Here is a 17,942-nt window from a genome sequence, read left to right on the forward strand (position 1 = left end):
GGTAACAGGTAATTAAACTCTCTGGAATAAATTACTCTCAATAATCCACACCTGCCTTGATAGGCTTGTATGTACATAGTATATATAGCCTGTAGAACAAAAGGTATGCTCAAGCATCCTAGTTTTCGATGAAATTCTCTAAGTTCATTTGACATTGATTGAGATTTTATCCTTGTTATGAAGTTTCCCAAAAGGACAATATTTTTCTCCTAATTCTCATGGGTCCAGCTCACTCCTCCTCTTCTTCCCTTTTATTTTTGAGGGAAGTGCACAGTAGGTCCTTGAACTATTTTAAGGGTGTCACGTAGGTCCTCACAGTATGAAAATTGTCATTCAGGTCCTCAATGTATAGTAAGTGTTTCATGCTAGGCAAAGTATAGGTCCTCGGACTACTTTAGTATTGAACTGATTCTGGACCTGGATGAAACACTTATTACACTTTAAGGACCTAGATGATGATTTTCATAGTTTGAAGATCTACATGACACCCTTAAAATAGTTTGGGGACCTACAATGCACTTCACTCATTATTTTTCCCCAAACCTCACGGGCCAAGACGAATCTGTTTTTCTCTCTCTCCCCTCTTCCTGTACTCTTGTCCGCTTGGGCCTTAGCCCATCCCACGGTGGCTGGGAGCAGCACCCAGTGTCACTCTTTGTATAAAATGTTTCCCTTTTTTATGGAACACAAATTTGTTAAATTACAAATTTTGAATGAGTTGTATCATTTTCAAAAATTTAAGTTACGCCAAAAAATGGAAAAAAAAACTGCACATGATAGTAGTTGTGTGATGTTGACGCGCAAAGTTTCGAGTTCAAATGTTCTTTTATTTAGGAGAAAAGAACAAAAGAAATTTGATTGCATGAATTTTGTTGCAAAAATGGACGGTAAGGATAGAAGGTACAGAGGTACTGTAGTACTATCACAACTTCCCCTTCATATATACCTAGCCTTCATGTCCCACTCCACTTCACATAGCATCATGTAGGATGCGTTTGGTTACCTGCGGCGTTTTTTGCCACTTTGCATACTTGTCCCAACTAAGCCTAGTTGAGCATATATAGACAAAAAAACAACAGCTGCACGCTAATTTGTTGTCTGCATTGCATCAAGTTGCACCTGTATTTGATAGCAGCAGATACATGGAGTATTGGTGAATACGGATACCCACTCGGAGCAAGAAACATTACAAGTGCACATGAACCTCAATACCAAACCAAAGTGTCTAAGGACTCCCCGATTTCAGTGTCCCTCTGCGCTCAAGTAGGCACCCACAAAGGATCTATACTATTAAAGCAGAATCGAACGTCGTGATGGTTCGACCTCGTCCCCACCCCCTTTCTACCACAACCATCTCGCGATGCACCACGCCCGCAGCATCCCTGCATGATAGGAAAACATCGGAACTGATACCCACCCCTCACCGCACGATAGAAAAAAAAGGAAAAGAAAACCCACGTACGCACGTCCCACCCCTCCCCGAATCCCTCGCTCCCGATCCCCTTCCTCTCGTACGGGAATCGCCACCGCCGACCTCCTCCGTCACCGTTGGAGTCGGCAAGGCGAGAGACGACTGACGTCTCCTTCTCTCCTCAGACCCACGGGCTCTAGCTTTCTAGCCGTCAACCCCTGCCCCGCCTCCACCCTCCATCTAGAGGTACATGGCCCGAATCCAATTGCCCTCTCATCAGAGCCATCAGCGGCAGCTCCTCCTCGACCATGTCATTCCGATGTCGTCATCGTCATCCAATCGACCTTCCCGTCTACGGCGACCTCCAGCGACCTTCCCCGCATATGACGACCTCGATCTAGCTTGGAGCCACTTGCCATCTCATTTATTCTTCACCCACTCCAGGAGGTGCTGGACGCGGGGGAGGGCAACCAGCAGGATGGCGCGGTGGCAGTGGCAACGGACAACAGCATAGGTAACCTTATCTCCCTACCATCGCTCTACCCATCTTCTCCCAGTAGGTTGTGCTCCCACACTCCCTTGTTCACGTACGGGTTTCAATAGTGCAGCGTAGCGGCCGATGGATCTGTTGCTTACCCGCCGCACGACGAGGCGGTGGAGGTTGGGCTAGGCGGCCCCGATGCCCAGGAGTCGCAGGCCGACGACCTATCCAACGTCATGAGCACGTCGCTGCACTGTTCCAATCCCTATGAGTTCTGCGCCAGGGTAAGCATAGAAATCCTATCTGCATTAATAGTGTCAAGCTTCATACTAAGATTTGTCACACTTAAGATGGTTGTTATCTCTGTTTAGTAAGCCATTTAAGAAAAGGAAAATACATCCGAAAATTGACTGCATTTAGGATGATACGATTTTACAAATGTTTCTTCTCCTTGGAACTCCCAGTCCTTGATTTCATACATTTGCAACTTTTAGTTCATATAACAAGGTGCCGACCATTGGCTTTCAAGAACAATGCTGCTGCAACGAAATACCCATCCGCTCATATAGCTACACAGGTAGCACATTGGTTTCATTTGGATCCTTGAGTTTTCATGTCATCTTACAAAGAGCACTTTTTCATGTCGTCATATAACTACACAGGTAGCACATTGGTAGCTGCAGTCCACGTATGGATTAATAGTCCTGCTATTGAAGTTTGATTAATTTTTCTTTTCCAAATTATTATTGGTCCAGTTATTAACCTCTAAAAAATATTTCTTTTCACATCTCTTACTCCCAGGAACTCTGGTTCAAGCTCCAGTGCAAGTTAATAGAAGGAAGTTGGATGCAACATTGACATACACAAGTCTGCGGTAAATTTCTCACTGATACTCTAATCTAAAGCCCATTATTTCTTCAATCTTTATTATTATCTGAAACTTATGTTTTCTTAACGTGTTCTATGCATTGTCTGATTGTTAATTAACTTAATTATCATCCTATCCTAGTTTAAATGATCGATATTTTAAAGTTGAAAGAGCACATATTACAGTGATTATACCTTCTGAGTGATAAATTGATGTAGTGCTTGTCACAGAGTAATCCTCTTTTGTGGATCTAACACAAATATTTTCCACGATTTCTCCAAACCAGGACACAATTTTTGGATCATCAGCTGGAAAATAAAATTGGCATAAGCTTACGACATAGAGTTGCAGGTCAGCGCGTGATAAAAACATGTAAATTCAGAAGAATCTTTCCCACATAGTCTTGTGGTTCCTACTTTTCTGGTCATGCCTTTTCCAAAATAGTTTTTCGTCCTACATGCTTTTGTACCATCACCAATGTTTCATCAACGTCGTATTGTTTTAGTACAAACTAGCTCCATAGTGTTGGAAGCACTATGTTCCTTTGTTCAGTCCAGAGGTCGGTGGACCACATGTTTAAACCAGCATTGGGGGCCATGTTACAAATCCTTATCATGCAACTACTTGTCGTATTTTCTTCTTCAATATTATCTTGTGAATTTGTCTAAACCTGGAAAAAGCTTCCACTAGGTTGATGCCTGAACCTGAAAAAGATTGTTGTATACATTAGTAGAGAAAAAGAGAATAGTTTGATTGTTGTCGGACTGTGTTCTGGATTAAGATGTGCATAATCTTCACATAGTCGTGTCTAACACGCAAAAGTTTCAAGCCAGTATCGAGCCCAATGGTTTGGCCCTTCAAGAGCTCAGGCAGTGGCGGAGCTACCATAAAAAAGTTGGACGGGCCAGATACTACATATTGTGTTATCAAACTGAAAATCAATGCATTGTTGTGAGCCGAGCTTCATATAAAATGTTTTTTGCTTCAGTCCTGGGCGGGCCATGGCCCATCCAGCCTTGCCGTACCTACGTCAGTGAGCTCAGGTTTCATCACTTCTAAAAATTTAAGCGCACACCTTCAGCTGTGGTCAGAGATTGGAGTCGAGTTCAGGTTCTGTGACTTGTTTTGTATAAAGCATCCTGCATGCTTTCAATTTGTGTTTTGTTTGTTGTAGCTGCTTCTCCTTGTTGTCCGTTGTGTTAATCCAAACTCATGTATGTTACTTCTCCGGGGAACACGTTTGGCTTCTCATGTACTGTACCTTCATTACCTTTCAATATTAGCTAGGTCTGAACAAGATAAAATGTTGACATTAGCACAACGGGACCAACAATTAGGAGAGAAAATTTGTAGGGGAAGAGACCACAAAGCAACAATATTACAGAAACCAAAGTACATTAGCAAGTAAATACAATTTAATAGAGAATACTATGTACTTGCTTGAGAGTTGTGTGTGTTCATCTTAGGGAAATATGCTTCTACCTTTAATTTAGAATGAAGCAATCTGACATGAAGTTTCCTTATTTGTTTAGAGATAAACTCATGCTCCATCTGATCTAAATTAATTGACTCAACATATGTACAATGTATATATGACATTGTATAGCAGCTGCATCAATTACCTTGAATCAGAGGGAGTATTACATTCTTCAAATATGGTGTGCAGCTATTTTAGAGTGAAGGAAAAAGAGACGTCTACAAAGGAGCTATATATCTTTTCTTTTTAGGACATATTGCTCATCTCCTAATAATACTTATTCATTTTCTGATTTATGTGCATGTTATGTAGCCAACTTTAGCAGTTCTGTTGGGCTAATATAGTAGAGACTCATGCTACATAATGATAGAAAGAAGACACCGAAGGAAGTTTTGGAAGTGCTTCCAATTTAAGTATGCATCTTCTTGAATCCAAGTACCAGAACATTCATCTTTACCTGAACGTATGGTCTGCTTCTAGCAACATTTATTTAGTTAATGCATCATTGAAGTGTTGAACCTCAAATTGAATATTTTTATCGATTATTGTGTCATCTATTTCAGGTTGTGATCATGCCTTCAACTTCTATTCTACCCCCTAAATTTTCATTATTGAGGTGCTACAAATATTATGAAGAATCTGTGCCTGGGTGAAAGTCATAAATTATCCTTTTTGTTGTTGCTTCCTTGTATGTGTTTTTGTGTCAACGAATGATATTATCATGTCTTTGCAATTTTGTCCTCCATGCACTCTATCGCTCTTAGTGGAGGAGCATATAACGTGTTTTTTGCAGTCCTTTCCCAAGTTTTTATTAATCCATATTACATTTAGCCATGGGAGTTGATCGTAAGCATCCTTGTATTCCGGATCAGATATGTGAAGGTACTATGATTTTTTCCTTCATAAGATGGGGATTCATGCTTAAGTACTAATCATATATAGATTAATTGTTGCCTTCTTATACATAGAGAGAAAACCAAAAGTTTAAGGTTCCTCATATTGAAACGAGGCTTTTATCGCATGGCAATTACAACACCGAAACTCTTAGCAAAGCTGAGACGGGATGCAAGAAGGAAGAGAACATGTTTTCACAAATTTGAATTTTGAAAAAAACATTTAGTGTGATGCTGTGGCTACTAATTTATTCAGTAATATATGAGCTATCTGGCACACAATTATACCATTGGAAACTTTTCTTGAATACGAATTTGGTGATTTTTTGTAACATAATCCATGTTCAGCTGATGAATTTGATGGGAAAAGTTGAATTTTGAAATGCATGCATGCCATGTAAATTAGGATAGAGTAATATTTTTTATCCAAGCTGGATGGAGAAGATATATGTCAAAGTTGGGTGGAAAAAAGGCCCTTTGTTTGTCTTCCTTGTGGAGCACAAAGCAATAGTATGAAGGTAGACTTATCAAGTTGAGTCATGGTGATTTGAATATGAGTCACATGGATTGTGTTATATTATTAAGTACTCCCTCCGTTCCGAATTACTCGTCATAGAAATTGATGTATCTGGATGTATTTTAGTTCTAGATACATCCACTTCTGTGACGAATAATTTGAAACGGGGGGAGTAGAAGATGATATTTCTGGCAACACACTTATAAGCCGCATGTGCAATGTTGTGGATTACAATGTTTTTTTAAGCCGTGGCAACGCACGGGCATACAACTAGTAAGGATTAGGAGAGCTACTTTAGATTCGGCAGTTGCGAGGGATTGATACCTACTAATCACCAACAAAAGGCACTTGCCAAAGAAACCTTGTTGATTGTTGAGTTAATCATGATCAATAAATAAAATGCATTAAGTGAAGAACACCTTCTAAACTTGTTAGACAGCCCATCTGCCCCATCCAGCAAAGCCACTTGCCAAAAACAAGGTGGGGGAGACGGACGGAAAAACGAGAGCTTTTTCCAGCTCAAGTCAACCCACCAAACCCACGCGCCGCGGTGTCTTTCCCCTCCCCTCCCCTCCGCCGGAGCAAAGCAGCTCCGCCATGAGAGATCCGAAGCTCCCCGCGCCGGCGACGGCCCGGAGATCTCCGCCCGGCCTCGCCGGCACGCTCCGGAGGCACTCCGCGTGGCTGCTGCTCGTCTGGTTCGCGCTCTCCGTCTGCCTCTTCCTCTCCGCCGCCCCGCCGGCCGCCTCCCCGCTCCTCCGCCCCGCCGTCCTCCTCCGCAACACCAAGCCCCGCGCCCTCGCCACCGCCACCACGGCCGCGACAACCTCCAAGCCCCCCGTCCGGATCTACGTCTACGACCTCCCCTCCCGCTTCAACCGCGACTGGGCCGCCGCCGACCCGCGGTGCGCGCGCCACCTCTTCGCGGCCGAGGTCACGCTGCACGACGCGCTGCTGTCCGGCCCCGCCGCCGCCCGCCCCGAGGACGCCGACCTCTTCTTCGTGCCCGTCTACGTCTCCTGCAACTTCTCCACGGCCAACGGGTTCCCGTCCCTCTCGCACGCGCGCGGGCTGCTGGCCGACGCCGTCGCGCTCGTCCGCCGGGAGATGCCCTACTGGAACCGCTCCGCCGGCGCCGACCACGTCTTCGTCGCCTCCCACGACTTCGGCGCCTGCTTCCACCCCATGGTGAGTCCTGATCGTTCGTCCCCATGGTGGGTGGTTGCGTGCGGGTTAGGTGCCTGCCTCCGGTTCTTGCGTCCAAACGGGGGTTTCCAAGGTGGAACCGTGGAAGTTAGCAGCTGCGTCTTCTTGGTTCCGAAATGGCATACGTGTTGTTCATGGCAAGGAACCGAGTGAGCCGAGTTCAATCAATAGTTCTTGCTGTCAAATTGACCAATTTGTAGCTTAATTATCAGAATTTCTCTTGTGCTATGCCGAATTTCAGTATAGCCAACTGTCCGCGTACTTATGGAAGCTACTTATCCAACCATTTAAATTCATGGTTGTTGTCAACTTGTCATGATGGAACTAGGTTCGCATCGAATTTACTTCAATGCGGTTCCCCAACCCATAAGAGATTTAAGGGAACTACTCAGTTGCACTAAAGTTTCGGTTTGTTTTGCTCAGGAGGATGTGGCCATCGCGGATGGCATACCGGAGTTCCTCAAGAGGTCAATCCTGCTACAGACATTCGGTGTGCACGGCCCTCACGTGTGCCAGGAGGCAGAGCATGTGGTTATCCCCCCACATGTGCCCCCGGAGGTGGCCCTCGAGCTACCGGAGCCGGAGAAGGCGCGAAGGGACATCTTTGCCTTCTTCCGGGGCAAGATGGAGGTCCATCCCAAGAATATCAGTGGCCGCTTCTACAGCAAGTAAGCATATGCCACACTTTTCTTAAGTTGCTTCATCTACCAATTATCCCATAAGTAGTAGGAAGGGGACTGGTTTTGAGGTTTTCTAAGGTTCTGTCTCACTTTAGTTCTGCCTTCTCAGAAACTCGATGCTATCTGATTGACCCATTTGTTTGAGATCTCTACCCACTCCACGTGGCTAACCTAAATAGCCTGTTATGAAATAGTTCTAAATTATAAAAAATGAAATAGTTTAGCTGCCTAGGTTAGGCAAGGACTCATCCATAATTGTCATAATTTCATCAATAATTGTACATATAAGGCTAGCAGGATAACAAACAGTGAATTACATTTAACTCCATTATTTCATATACTTGCAATTTACTGGTTCTTACCTTTTCCTTGCAACAGGAAGGTGAGGACTGAGCTACTAAAACGGTATGGTCGTAATAGCAAGTTCTACCTTAAGAGGAAGCGATACGATGACTACCGATCAGAGATGGCTCGTTCTCTGTTCTGCCTCTGCCCGCTGGGCTGGGCACCATGGAGCCCTCGGCTTGTGGAATCAGTCCTGCTCGGCTGTGTTCCTGTCATAATTGCCGATGATATACGCCTGCCATTCCCTTCCGTCCTCCGGTGGCAAGACATCTCATTACAGGTGGCCGAGAAGGATGTCGCCAGTCTTGAGACGGTGCTGGATCATGTTGTGGCAACGAACTTAAGTGTGATACAGAAGAACTTGTGGGATCCTGTGAAGCGGAAGGCGCTGGTGTTCAACCGGCCATTGCAAGAGGGAGATGCCACATGGCAAGTGTTGAGGGAGCTTGAAGCGTTGCTAGACCGGTCTCAGAGAAGGAGAAGGAGTCATGTCGGATCATCGAGGAGGTGAAGAACCAGGTAAAGCCAACCGCCAAGGACCTTTTGGCGGTTTCTGACATCTACTCTGCTGCATCTGTGTGACAGCAGCTGCAACTTACAGTCTCTGCCGAGCCAACAAAATCACTTGTTGAGCATGAGCACTACCGGTGGTCATGTATTTTTCTCGCCAGAAGTTCAGAAGATCAGTTCCTGACATTCCATCCCAATTTTTGATGGTGAAGCTGACAGTTTGCGAGTCTGTATATAGTGTACCAACAGAGGCAGTCATGGGCTGACAAAGTGGCAATCTCTGTACAGAAAATTAATTTGATTCATTTAGGTGGTTTCTCTTATTGGTGTTGTGAAGAGGCTGATATTTAGGTGGTTTGCTGGTGATTAAAGATTGTATTACAGAGGGGTGTCTGTGAAAACGTTTCCTAGATGTACCTGTAGAGTTGTTCGGCTGTCATACTTCCATGTACCATATGTGCAATCTTGTTGTATAGAAGAGGTGCTTCTGTTTCAGTTATGTTCAGGAAAAAGGAAAAAGATGGCTCCAGTTTCTGTCACTATCTGATAAAACCAACAGGAGTTGATGATCAAATTAGCATCATGATCAAAGATTAGCATTATTCTTTGCAAATTCCAGTAATGTAGCTAATTCAGCACAAATAACAGGAAGATAAAAAGGATTATTCATTCTCCAGCTTTAGAATTTGTTGTATTTCAAGCCTTAAATATTCGCATCAGATTGGTTTCTATGCTAGCAGAACCGATCATTTCATTTCTGCTGAAACACACAGAGCAGCAAAAGAAAAGAAAAAACTTGTCTGAATAAACTTACCTATTGAATATCTAGACTTCGCCAAATCAGAATGATATACAAACGGAAGCTTCATTAGAAAATCACGCTATGCATATGAATCAGCAAAGAGTCACCGCAACAAAGTGATGCTGCAGATATTAGTTTTGCCATTAAAAAAAACCCCACAAGAAACAAGCAGCCAAGCATGCATATTGGCCATTACGGAGAACATAGAGATGATAGAACTTCAGCTCAAAGACAGGATGCGGATGCCCATCTGTGAAAGCAAAACATTCTCAATAATCGCCAATAAGGTTTGTATCTAGTTTACATGCCATGAAGCGCCTGCTATTCAATGGATGTATGGATTGATTGATCCACATAGGGTTGTTGCTGGTGCATCCAATTGAGATATGCCATTTTAATCTGTGCTATAGAAGTAATCAACTACGGATGGCTAGCCTGTAGATAGTGATCGTCTTGGTAACGTGCGGAGCAGCATCCTCTGCAATTGAGAAATGCATCATGTTTGTTTACACTGAAGACTTCAAGAGCATACACCCTTGCAAGGAGCATCCTTGCAGCGGCAAACAGCTCTCCCTGAAAGCTCCCATCCGTTGAATCCAAGCTCGAGGACCGTGATGCTCTTCACCGCTGACTCTTCCTTGGCCTCTGATAAATAGTCCAGAAACATTCTTGCACAAGATGGACCGCGCACCTGCAGTTTAAACGGACAGGTTACAAAAAGAGCCAGTGGCGATAACCTCAACTCAATCTGAGAGATAACTATGTGATAAAAGAACACAGGTGGTATAGAAAACAAATGTAGGAGGAAAGTAAGCACATGGGAACATAGCTGCTACCAAAGCCAAGCATATTTACCAAAACAAACATCACAAATGACAATTTATAGTTCTCGCTAGAAGATAAATCCAAGGTTTTAATTTAATTTAATTTTCAAACGGTCCATGGTTTATAATTGATGTAGCCATTCAGACAAAACCTAAGCATATAAAGATGTCCTGACCACAGGCCTAGAGAGCACGCGAAGATTGCAACGGCATAGAAGAACACTGACACTGATATCAGACAATCGTGAATACAAATAACATGTAGAACCACAAAAAGAAAACAATGGAAGTCCTATGGCTACGGCATCTGGAAAAAAAACTGTCTCGCTGGCAATGTTCACGAAATCTTCAATGGTCTGATTCTGAAAACATAACATAAGACAGCTTCAACCACCCCATTGACGTCTTCCTGTTTTGTACACATAGATAGAACAGCTGCTACCAAAGCTACTTTACCAAGGCAAAAGGTACAAATTACAATTTATCAGTTCTATAATCTATAAAGTAAACCATATAAACTCAGAGAATGGTCCCAGGGAACTAGCAGTAGAATTAAGCAATAGCTCTTCCTAGACGATAAAGCCATGGTTTATGTTAGAAGTACTGATTCAGACAACGCCTAAGCATATAAAGATGTCCCGAGTCCTCACCACGGGCCTAGAGATCAAATACCGATTGCAAGGGTACAGAAAAAAGCTGACCCTGACTTCATACAATCGCGAATAACAAAAACATGTAAACCCACAGAACGATAACAATGGAAGTCCTATGGCTACGTCATCTGCACAAAAACTGTCTCGCTGGCTATGTTCATGAAAAATTCAGTGGTCTGATTCTGTAAAAAAAATGGAATCCAATTTCAACTATCTTGTCGATGCCTTGATGTACTATACACATAAACAGTTGTATTTGCATTTCCCAATGATAGCCATCAATTCCACAGGACATAGTATAGACAAATAACCACCATCATTAAACATGATCACGGGTCCTGAATCACATCGACGTCACAAATGAGGCAATTCATCTCTGTAATCTGTGCTTCCACCCTGAAACCCTGATCAACTCATAATCCATGATACCGGCGTGATCTTTATGTTACCAACGGGCTTGTGAATCTCCAATTAAATTAGAGGCTACATCACATGAAACATTTTGAGATCTACAGAAAGCACCAACTGTACTAGTGCCAAGGTCCAAGGTGCTAATTGTTTGCTTGCTTTAGCGAGTGGTATTCGAAAGATCAAGAGCTGGAAGAGAGGAACGCTGAAGGAGGGAGGAAGGGGCCTGACCTGGCTGAGGGCGCAGTGGAAGACGAGGGTCTCCTTGGCCCTGGTGGCCTCGGCGATCTCCGGCAGCCGGTCCGCGAAGCCGTCGCTGGCGTAGTGGTGCGACCCGGCGATGTGCGCGTCGCAGATCCGCTCCTCGTCCCTGCACAGACCCCAACCAGCCACCACCGTTAGTAGCCTCTTCTCGCTCGTGCTCCCCGGCGCGGTCACGGAGATGGGGCGCGGATCGGCGCGTGCGTGCGTACCTGACGTCGATGATGGCGACGCGGGGGTCGCGGACCATGGACACGAGCTGCGCCGCCGTCACGTACGACACGCCCTTCCTCGCCATCGTCTCCGGCCGCCGTGGGGAGCGGGGTCGGGGCCTCGCCGGAGAGGGAGGAGATTCTTGTCCCCTCTTCGTCTGGCGCGGTTTGCACATAGCCCCCCGAGGATGTGTGTATTTCAGGGTTAAGCGATTTAGTTGAAGTGTACTCGTTCGGGTATTCCTTGGGTTAGGTATTTTGGGGAAATTCGGGTTCTCAAAAACAAGAATCGAATTAACTCCCGTACTAACCGGTTTTGTCGGTTCGGTTTTTTTGCTACCCGTAGAAACTGATGTGCAATCAGATGACTACTATCAGCACAGTGCGCAGGTGTGCGGGCACATGGCATAGATGAAGGCCGGTGACAGAAGGGGGCGAAGAAAATGGGCTCACAGCACCGACGAGGTCATGCCTCTGGCCGACGTAGAAAAGTAATTTAGGAGAGGCCGCCTCGGGCGTCTGTCACGGCGGAGGTGGGCAAGGGCGCCGCAAGCGACAACAAAGGCACATACGCACATTGGCTCTACGGGAGATGACTACACGACACAGTCCTGTGATGGCGGTATGGGCGATGACAATGGTCAGCATGTCACACAAGAGTTCGGGATGGACGCGGCTATGAAGTGGGAAGCAACTATGCGAGTGTGAGTGAGATGCGCAATGGGTGGAGGCTGTTGGGAAGTAGGAATAGTGTCTACATGGCTAGGGTTCGAGATGTTTTCTTAAGTGGGTTGGGCTGGTTTTGTGAGGTGAGATGCGTGACTTCTAATAATTTCGGTTATTGTGGTTTATTCGGACAACAAGAGATGGAATTCCGAACAACACCCGAAACCCGAATAACAAGAAAAATATGAACCGGAGTTGAACCCGAATTACCTGACAATACGATTCGATTTGGTTTTGGTTTTTGGGACCTGAATGCCCAGCATGAGAAAACCGCTCAAAATACTTCTTCATGCATCTGGTTAGTTCTACATTGAGAATCAAAACTAAACATAATTTAGTGCTAATGGAATCAATATTTGACTATTTTTGCAAGGCAGCCTTGCAAACCCAAAATGTTTGCCTATTTTAATGTTATGAGAGGTGTGTCACAACCTTGTATTTGTCATGAATTTTTTTCCGGGTGTATCATGAAAAAACGACCTGACTTTCAAAAATAGAACTGTGTAACAGAAAACGAAAAAAAGATAAGCACTAAACAAAATGTCCGCGAGAAGAAAAAATATTCATTTTGTACCCATAAACAAGAGGTAAACGTTTGCACCCGGCGGACCGGCTGAAACTTCGGCCGATCGCGCGATCCTCGTTGAATCGAGGCCTCTTCATTGTGCCACGTCGCCATGCTATCTTTTTTTTCTCCACGCCTCCAGATGCTGGAGATGACGGGGGGCAAGGGATGCTGCATCTAGCAAGAGATGATGGTGTATGCAAAAAAAATTGCGGATAAGTGTATCCAATTAATAAAAATATTGAACCTGCACAATGTACCTCACCTACAAATACCCCCCAACGCCCGGCATCCATGGTGGTCTCTTCAAAATAAAAACAAAAATGAGTGCTCCATACGTCATGTTTTGATACCTGAATTTTGTATTTTCATGGTCCGGATGTCTTTTTGTTGGTGAAATTTTACATACGCTTAGAACACACGTCGATGTATTGACAAAAAAGGCATCAGATTATATTATCATTTTGGATTTTTATACTTTGTACGAGTGTATTTTGAGCCGGAGAGCAGACCTAGATGTAGTCGTCGTTAGGTGATCTACAAACCTGAATGTAATTTTTATTTTTGATGTTTTTTGTACTACCATAACAGTAGATGAATAGACTGAGAATTATCCGTGGGCTGACGTGAAGAAAAAAAATCTGTGGGCTGAAGGGAGGAAATGGAGAATGATCCGGCCTGGCACGCGGCCCATCTACCAGAGATGAAAAAAGGGGAAAAAGGAATCGACACCTGAGAGATTCGAACTCTCGCGGGGAAACCCCATGTACTTAGCAGGCACACGCCTTAACCACTCGGCCAAAGTGTCACTTGGTGACTACAAAATGTGTCGTCCGTTTTTACTAGAGTAAAACGACGCAAAAATTCGGCTGTTCGTATAGAAACACGCGTTGGCGCAGTGTGCTCGAAATAATACACATACACCACACAAACATAGGTTTTTTTTCCAGGGAAAATATGGGAGTTTTATTTTATTGATAAAGGGCGCATTGATTAACTTAAAATGTAGCAACAAGCGGATACAAATCATGATTGAGCAACACCAGACATTTGCATAACTCAAATGCACAGAGCCAAACACTAACAATCTTTTTTTTTGCGAGTGAAATAATATATTACTCAACTGAGGCAGTTCATACAATCAATCGTAGCTAGCTCGATAGCATCCGAAGGACCCGAACCAATCCAAGTCATGGTTCTGCCTCCTACACGAGCAAATTTGGCTATGCTATCACTAACTTTATTTTGGCTACGATCAACATGAGTAATACAAGAATCACGAAGAGACATAAGGTGCCTAATTTCCATAATAAGCGACGAGTAGACCGATCTATCAATCTCCTTGGCCTGGATCAACTTGAAAGCTACGATTGAATCCATTTCTATCTCCACTGGAAGGTCACTTCTCTGTATTGCGAACGACAGTCCTTCCATACAAGCACTCAGCTCCGCTTCGAGAGAAACCCGACATGAAAATAGTTGCCTGCATGAAGAAAATATGATCGCACCTTTGTCATCTCGAAGTACCATACTAGAACCTGCTGAGCCGTCATCACCATAAGACCCATCCGTGGATAACTTGACCCATCCAGATTTGGGAGCACTCCATTTAGGACCATTTTCTTTTATTATCGCATGTGGCTGGGCAGCAAAATTATCACATGATACAACTGATTTTCCCTTACTTGTTTCAGAGAAAAGGTCCACCTTAATGCCAATGATTGAATCAAGATAGCTCACCAAGAAATGCTTAGAGGCCTCCATGGGCGGGCGGCGGTTTATGATGAACCACCTCGTTACGGATGTGCCACGCCCGCCAAAGCATCATAAGCAACATTGAACGCTCAATATCAGGAAGAGGTTGTAAAGCATGTAGTAACCATTCTTTCCCATTATTTTGCATGGTACTTATACAAGGCAATGACCAAGCTTCTGCCATTACATCCCAAAGAACCCTTGACAATGTACATCGGCAGAGTGCATGAAAACTGTCCTCAGATTCAGTTCCACATACCGGGCATAGATCATTTATTTGAAGGCCCTGAATATGTTTGTTTCTCCAAGTCGGAAGAGAGTCTGTAGCCACACGCCAACAAAGTTCCGAACACTTGGGGGTACATCAGTGGACCAAATGAATTGCTAGCAAGAACGCCGACCATCTGGGCGCGAACTTGAGCCAGTAGACGAGCTTCTATGTGCCTCTTCAAAACCGAACTGATAAGCGCTCCTAACAGAAAACATGCCGTACTTTCCTGGACCCCAAGCCAACGTGTCATCTCCTAGCCGTGGCGACGCACGAATATTCAAAATCTCTACAACATCCGCCGGAAGGAAATATTGTTGTAACAGCGCAAGATTCTAGGAGCCATTCTCATTGAGCAAGTCCGAGACAAATCTGATTCTACACATTCCTTGAATTGTTATGGGTTTATATGAGAAGGGTCGTGGGATCCAATTATCACGCCACACCCGTATACTCCTTCCGTTTCCCACCCTCCAGATCAGACCTTTTTTAAGAAGGTCAAGACCATATGCAATAGCTTGCCATGAAGAAGATGCATTCCCAGCAAACACAGTATCTTGATGTTTACCATCCGGATAATATCTGGCCTTCAAAACTTGTGCACATAAACTATTGGTTTAGAAATCAGTCTCCATGCTTGCCGAGCTAATAGTGCTTGGTTGAAGATACAAAAATCACGGAAACCAGCCCCACCTTTGCATTTTGGTTGCATAAGTTCATCCCAAGCACGCCAATGAACTTTCCTTTTGCCTCTCTCAGCTCCCCAATAAAAACCTCTTACCATCCTAGTAAGTTCGTCGCAAACCGAAAAAGGTACCTTAAAAACTCCCATTATATAAGTAGCCAAACACTAACAATCTGATAAAAAAAACCCGACATATCGGCAAGAGTAGAGTCATATGAGACCAACTCTTATGCCTATGTCACCCGAAAAAAATAAACTCATATGCCTATGTCAAAGAAGGTGATGAATCGATCCGGAGATTATGTTGTCATCCATGTTGGATAAAATCTCCATAGTCACCTGCTCCAACCGCATACACACGCCTTGAACAACAATAGACACTTCATTCGGTGTAGCATAGACCACAAATAAAGCGAGCGCGCACAACAAAAAACAACTTGATGGGTAGTCTATATCACCCGCAGCTTGACGTCGCATCGCCTTGATCAACGAGTCATTGAGCGGAGGTTGAGGGCCGTGGAAGGCAAGATTGACAACGCCGTCAAAGTCGGGGGAGTCGTAGATGTCAGGGCATGTATAATGGTGGCATATGGTTACATATGCCCCATGACAAAAAATAATTTAAGGCACCTACATTTATTTTTTCTCCCTAATGCAAACTATCACCAGTGGACCTAATTAAGAAATAGAAAATAAAGACTCTAGTACATATGCATCTCTACTTTTTACTCTAACATTTTCAGCTTTTGTCACCGGACCACATTTTTTCTCTTCAAGCACCCGCCTTCTGGAGAGGATCCAGCTTCCCTATCCGAACCTACTTTATATCATATCCTATCCTACATGGCATGCGAGGCATCACTAGGAAGACCATGACGACGATCATGTCGGCATCCCAACCAAGGTACGCCCACCAAGTGGGGCCCTGAGGTGGGCCCCCTCAGCAATAGATGGCAGAGGAAGGGAGGCAACCTGCTGCGACTTCAACAGTCAGATGCACCATACCTGGCCAAACAGGCTGACCCGGCACGGCACGGCCTGACCTGTGCTAATCGTGCCTGGCCCGACACGGCCCGCCATGGCACGATTAATAGCCGGGCCGTGCCGTGCCGGCCCACGGGCGCTGCTTCTTGGCCCAGGCACAGCCTAATTAGTAAACAGGCCGGCCCGATGGCCCATTTAGCACGCTGGGCTGCACATATTTAGCCTGTTGGGCTGTTTTTAGGCCTATTAGGCTATATTTTAGGTATAAATATATTTAAAAAATCTGAAAATTATATAAAAAATTAAACGGGTCGTGCTTGCTGGCCCACATGCCCAGGCTCTAGGCCCAGGCACGGCCCAAGGCGTGCCGCGTGCCGGGCACGGCCTGTTTAGCCCGTGCCATGCCTGGCCCATAGCGGGCCGTGCCGGCGTGCTCGCGGGCTGGCCTGTTTGATCCAGCCCGTTTGGCCAGCTATAAGATGCACCGGAGCTGCAGCAGCAGGCCGACAGTGTGCGTCCTGGGATATTCCTATATGCCGCCCATGGCCTGCATATAGTATAGGCTTTGCTCAAGCTAGCCTGCAGACGGACCAGCCTTTTTCGTTGTTTTGTTTTTTCGGTTGTTTTCTTTTTATGTTTATTTTGTGTGTGTGTGTACATTTTTGTTTCAGTTTTATTTTTGTATATTGAGTTTTATTTTTATTTTTTCACACTTCTTGTTTTATATAGGTTTCATAATATACAGTGAACTTGTTTTTTAGTATATGGTGAATTGTTTTTAGTATATGATGGACATTTTTAAATATACACTGAATATTTTCTTGTAATATACAATGAATATTTATGCTATATACATTGAACATTTTATAATATATTTTGAACATTATTAATTATATGATGAACACTTTTTAATACACACTTAACATTTTTTTAATATACGGAGAACTGTTTTTTAATATGTACATAACTTTTTTATATAATACACACCAAACTATTTTCTAAAATATATATTTCCAGTTTTTTAACAGTTTTAAAAATATTCAGCTCCAAAAAATAAAAGCGGTTTTTTGGATGAAAAGGCAACAAAAAACAAATAAACAATAGCACATACCACATACTCCTACCACACTGAATTTGGGCCAAGTGGTGCACCCAGGCATCACCATGTGTCGTGTGCTGGCGCATCCTTGGGAATTTTTCTATTTCTGTGTGTTTTTGGGTAGGGCTGGAAAAAAAGCTCGAAGCTCGCGAGCTAAACGAGTAGCTCGTGACTCGGCTCGAATCGACTTGAACTCGAAGAATAACGAGTCGAGCCAAGCTTTAAGTTAAGATTGTTTATAGAACGAGTTAAACAAGCAGATCTCACGAGTACTCATGTAATTCATTAGGCTCGGGACAAAAGATCAGCAAG

The 17,942-nt window shown here is 44.1% G+C and overlaps 2 protein-coding genes and 1 non-coding gene across 3 annotated transcripts; 1 reads left to right on the plus strand and 2 right to left on the minus strand.

The window, feature by feature from the left end:
- The first annotated feature begins 6,094 nt into the window (after positions 1 to 6,094).
- On the plus strand, positions 6,095 to 8,907 carry LOC123106151 (probable glucuronosyltransferase Os03g0107900). Its single transcript, XM_044528370.1, has 3 exons — positions 6,095 to 6,835; positions 7,277 to 7,521; positions 7,912 to 8,907. Exons 1-3 carry the CDS (start codon positions 6,245 to 6,247, stop codon positions 8,387 to 8,389), a joined length of 1,314 nt encoding a protein of 437 aa, XP_044384305.1. The 5' UTR covers positions 6,095 to 6,244; the 3' UTR covers positions 8,390 to 8,907.
- Positions 8,908 to 9,443: 536 nt separating this feature from the next.
- Positions 9,444 to 11,732, minus strand: LOC123106152 (arsenate reductase 2.2). Its single transcript, XM_044528371.1, has 3 exons — positions 11,549 to 11,732; positions 11,307 to 11,445; positions 9,444 to 9,881 (listed from the first exon to the last, which is right to left on the minus strand). The coding sequence occupies exons 1-3, from the start codon at positions 11,722 to 11,724 to the stop codon at positions 9,711 to 9,713; spliced, it is 486 nt and encodes a 161-aa protein (XP_044384306.1). The 5' UTR covers positions 11,725 to 11,732; the 3' UTR covers positions 9,444 to 9,710.
- Positions 11,733 to 13,565: 1,833 nt separating this feature from the next.
- TRNAS-GCU (transfer RNA serine (anticodon GCU)) lies at positions 13,566 to 13,647 on the minus strand. The gene has a single exon. It is a non-coding gene; the product is annotated as a tRNA-Ser (tRNA).
- Positions 13,648 to 17,942: the final 4,295 nt, after the last annotated feature.

The sequence above is a fragment of the Triticum aestivum genome, chromosome 5A, assembly GCF_018294505.1.
Source record: "Triticum aestivum cultivar Chinese Spring chromosome 5A, IWGSC CS RefSeq v2.1, whole genome shotgun sequence".
Taxonomy (NCBI): domain Eukaryota; kingdom Viridiplantae; phylum Streptophyta; class Magnoliopsida; order Poales; family Poaceae; genus Triticum; species Triticum aestivum.

Excerpts from the sequence above, each read along its gene's own strand:
- LOC123106151 (XM_044528370.1), top strand. The coding sequence starts at position 6,245 with ATGAGAGATCCGAAGCTCCCCGCGCCGGCGACGGCCCGGAGATCTCCG. Across the intron at positions 6,836-7,276 it reads GCGCCTGCTTCCACCCCATG|GAGGATGTGGCCATCGCGGA; the intron begins GTGAGTCCTGAT and ends TGTTTTGCTCAG. Across the intron at positions 7,522-7,911 it reads AGTGGCCGCTTCTACAGCAA|GAAGGTGAGGACTGAGCTAC; the intron begins GTAAGCATATGC and ends TCCTTGCAACAG.
- LOC123106152 (XM_044528371.1), bottom strand. The coding sequence starts at position 11,724 with ATGTGCAAACCGCGCCAGACGAAGAGGGGACAAGAATCTCCTCCCTCT. Across the intron at positions 11,446-11,548 it reads GTCGCCATCATCGACGTCAG|GGACGAGGAGCGGATCTGCG; the intron begins GTACGCACGCAC and ends GGGTCTGTGCAG. Across the intron at positions 9,882-11,306 it reads TCCACTGCGCCCTCAGCCAG|GTGCGCGGTCCATCTTGTGC; the intron begins GTCAGGCCCCTT and ends TTTAAACTGCAG.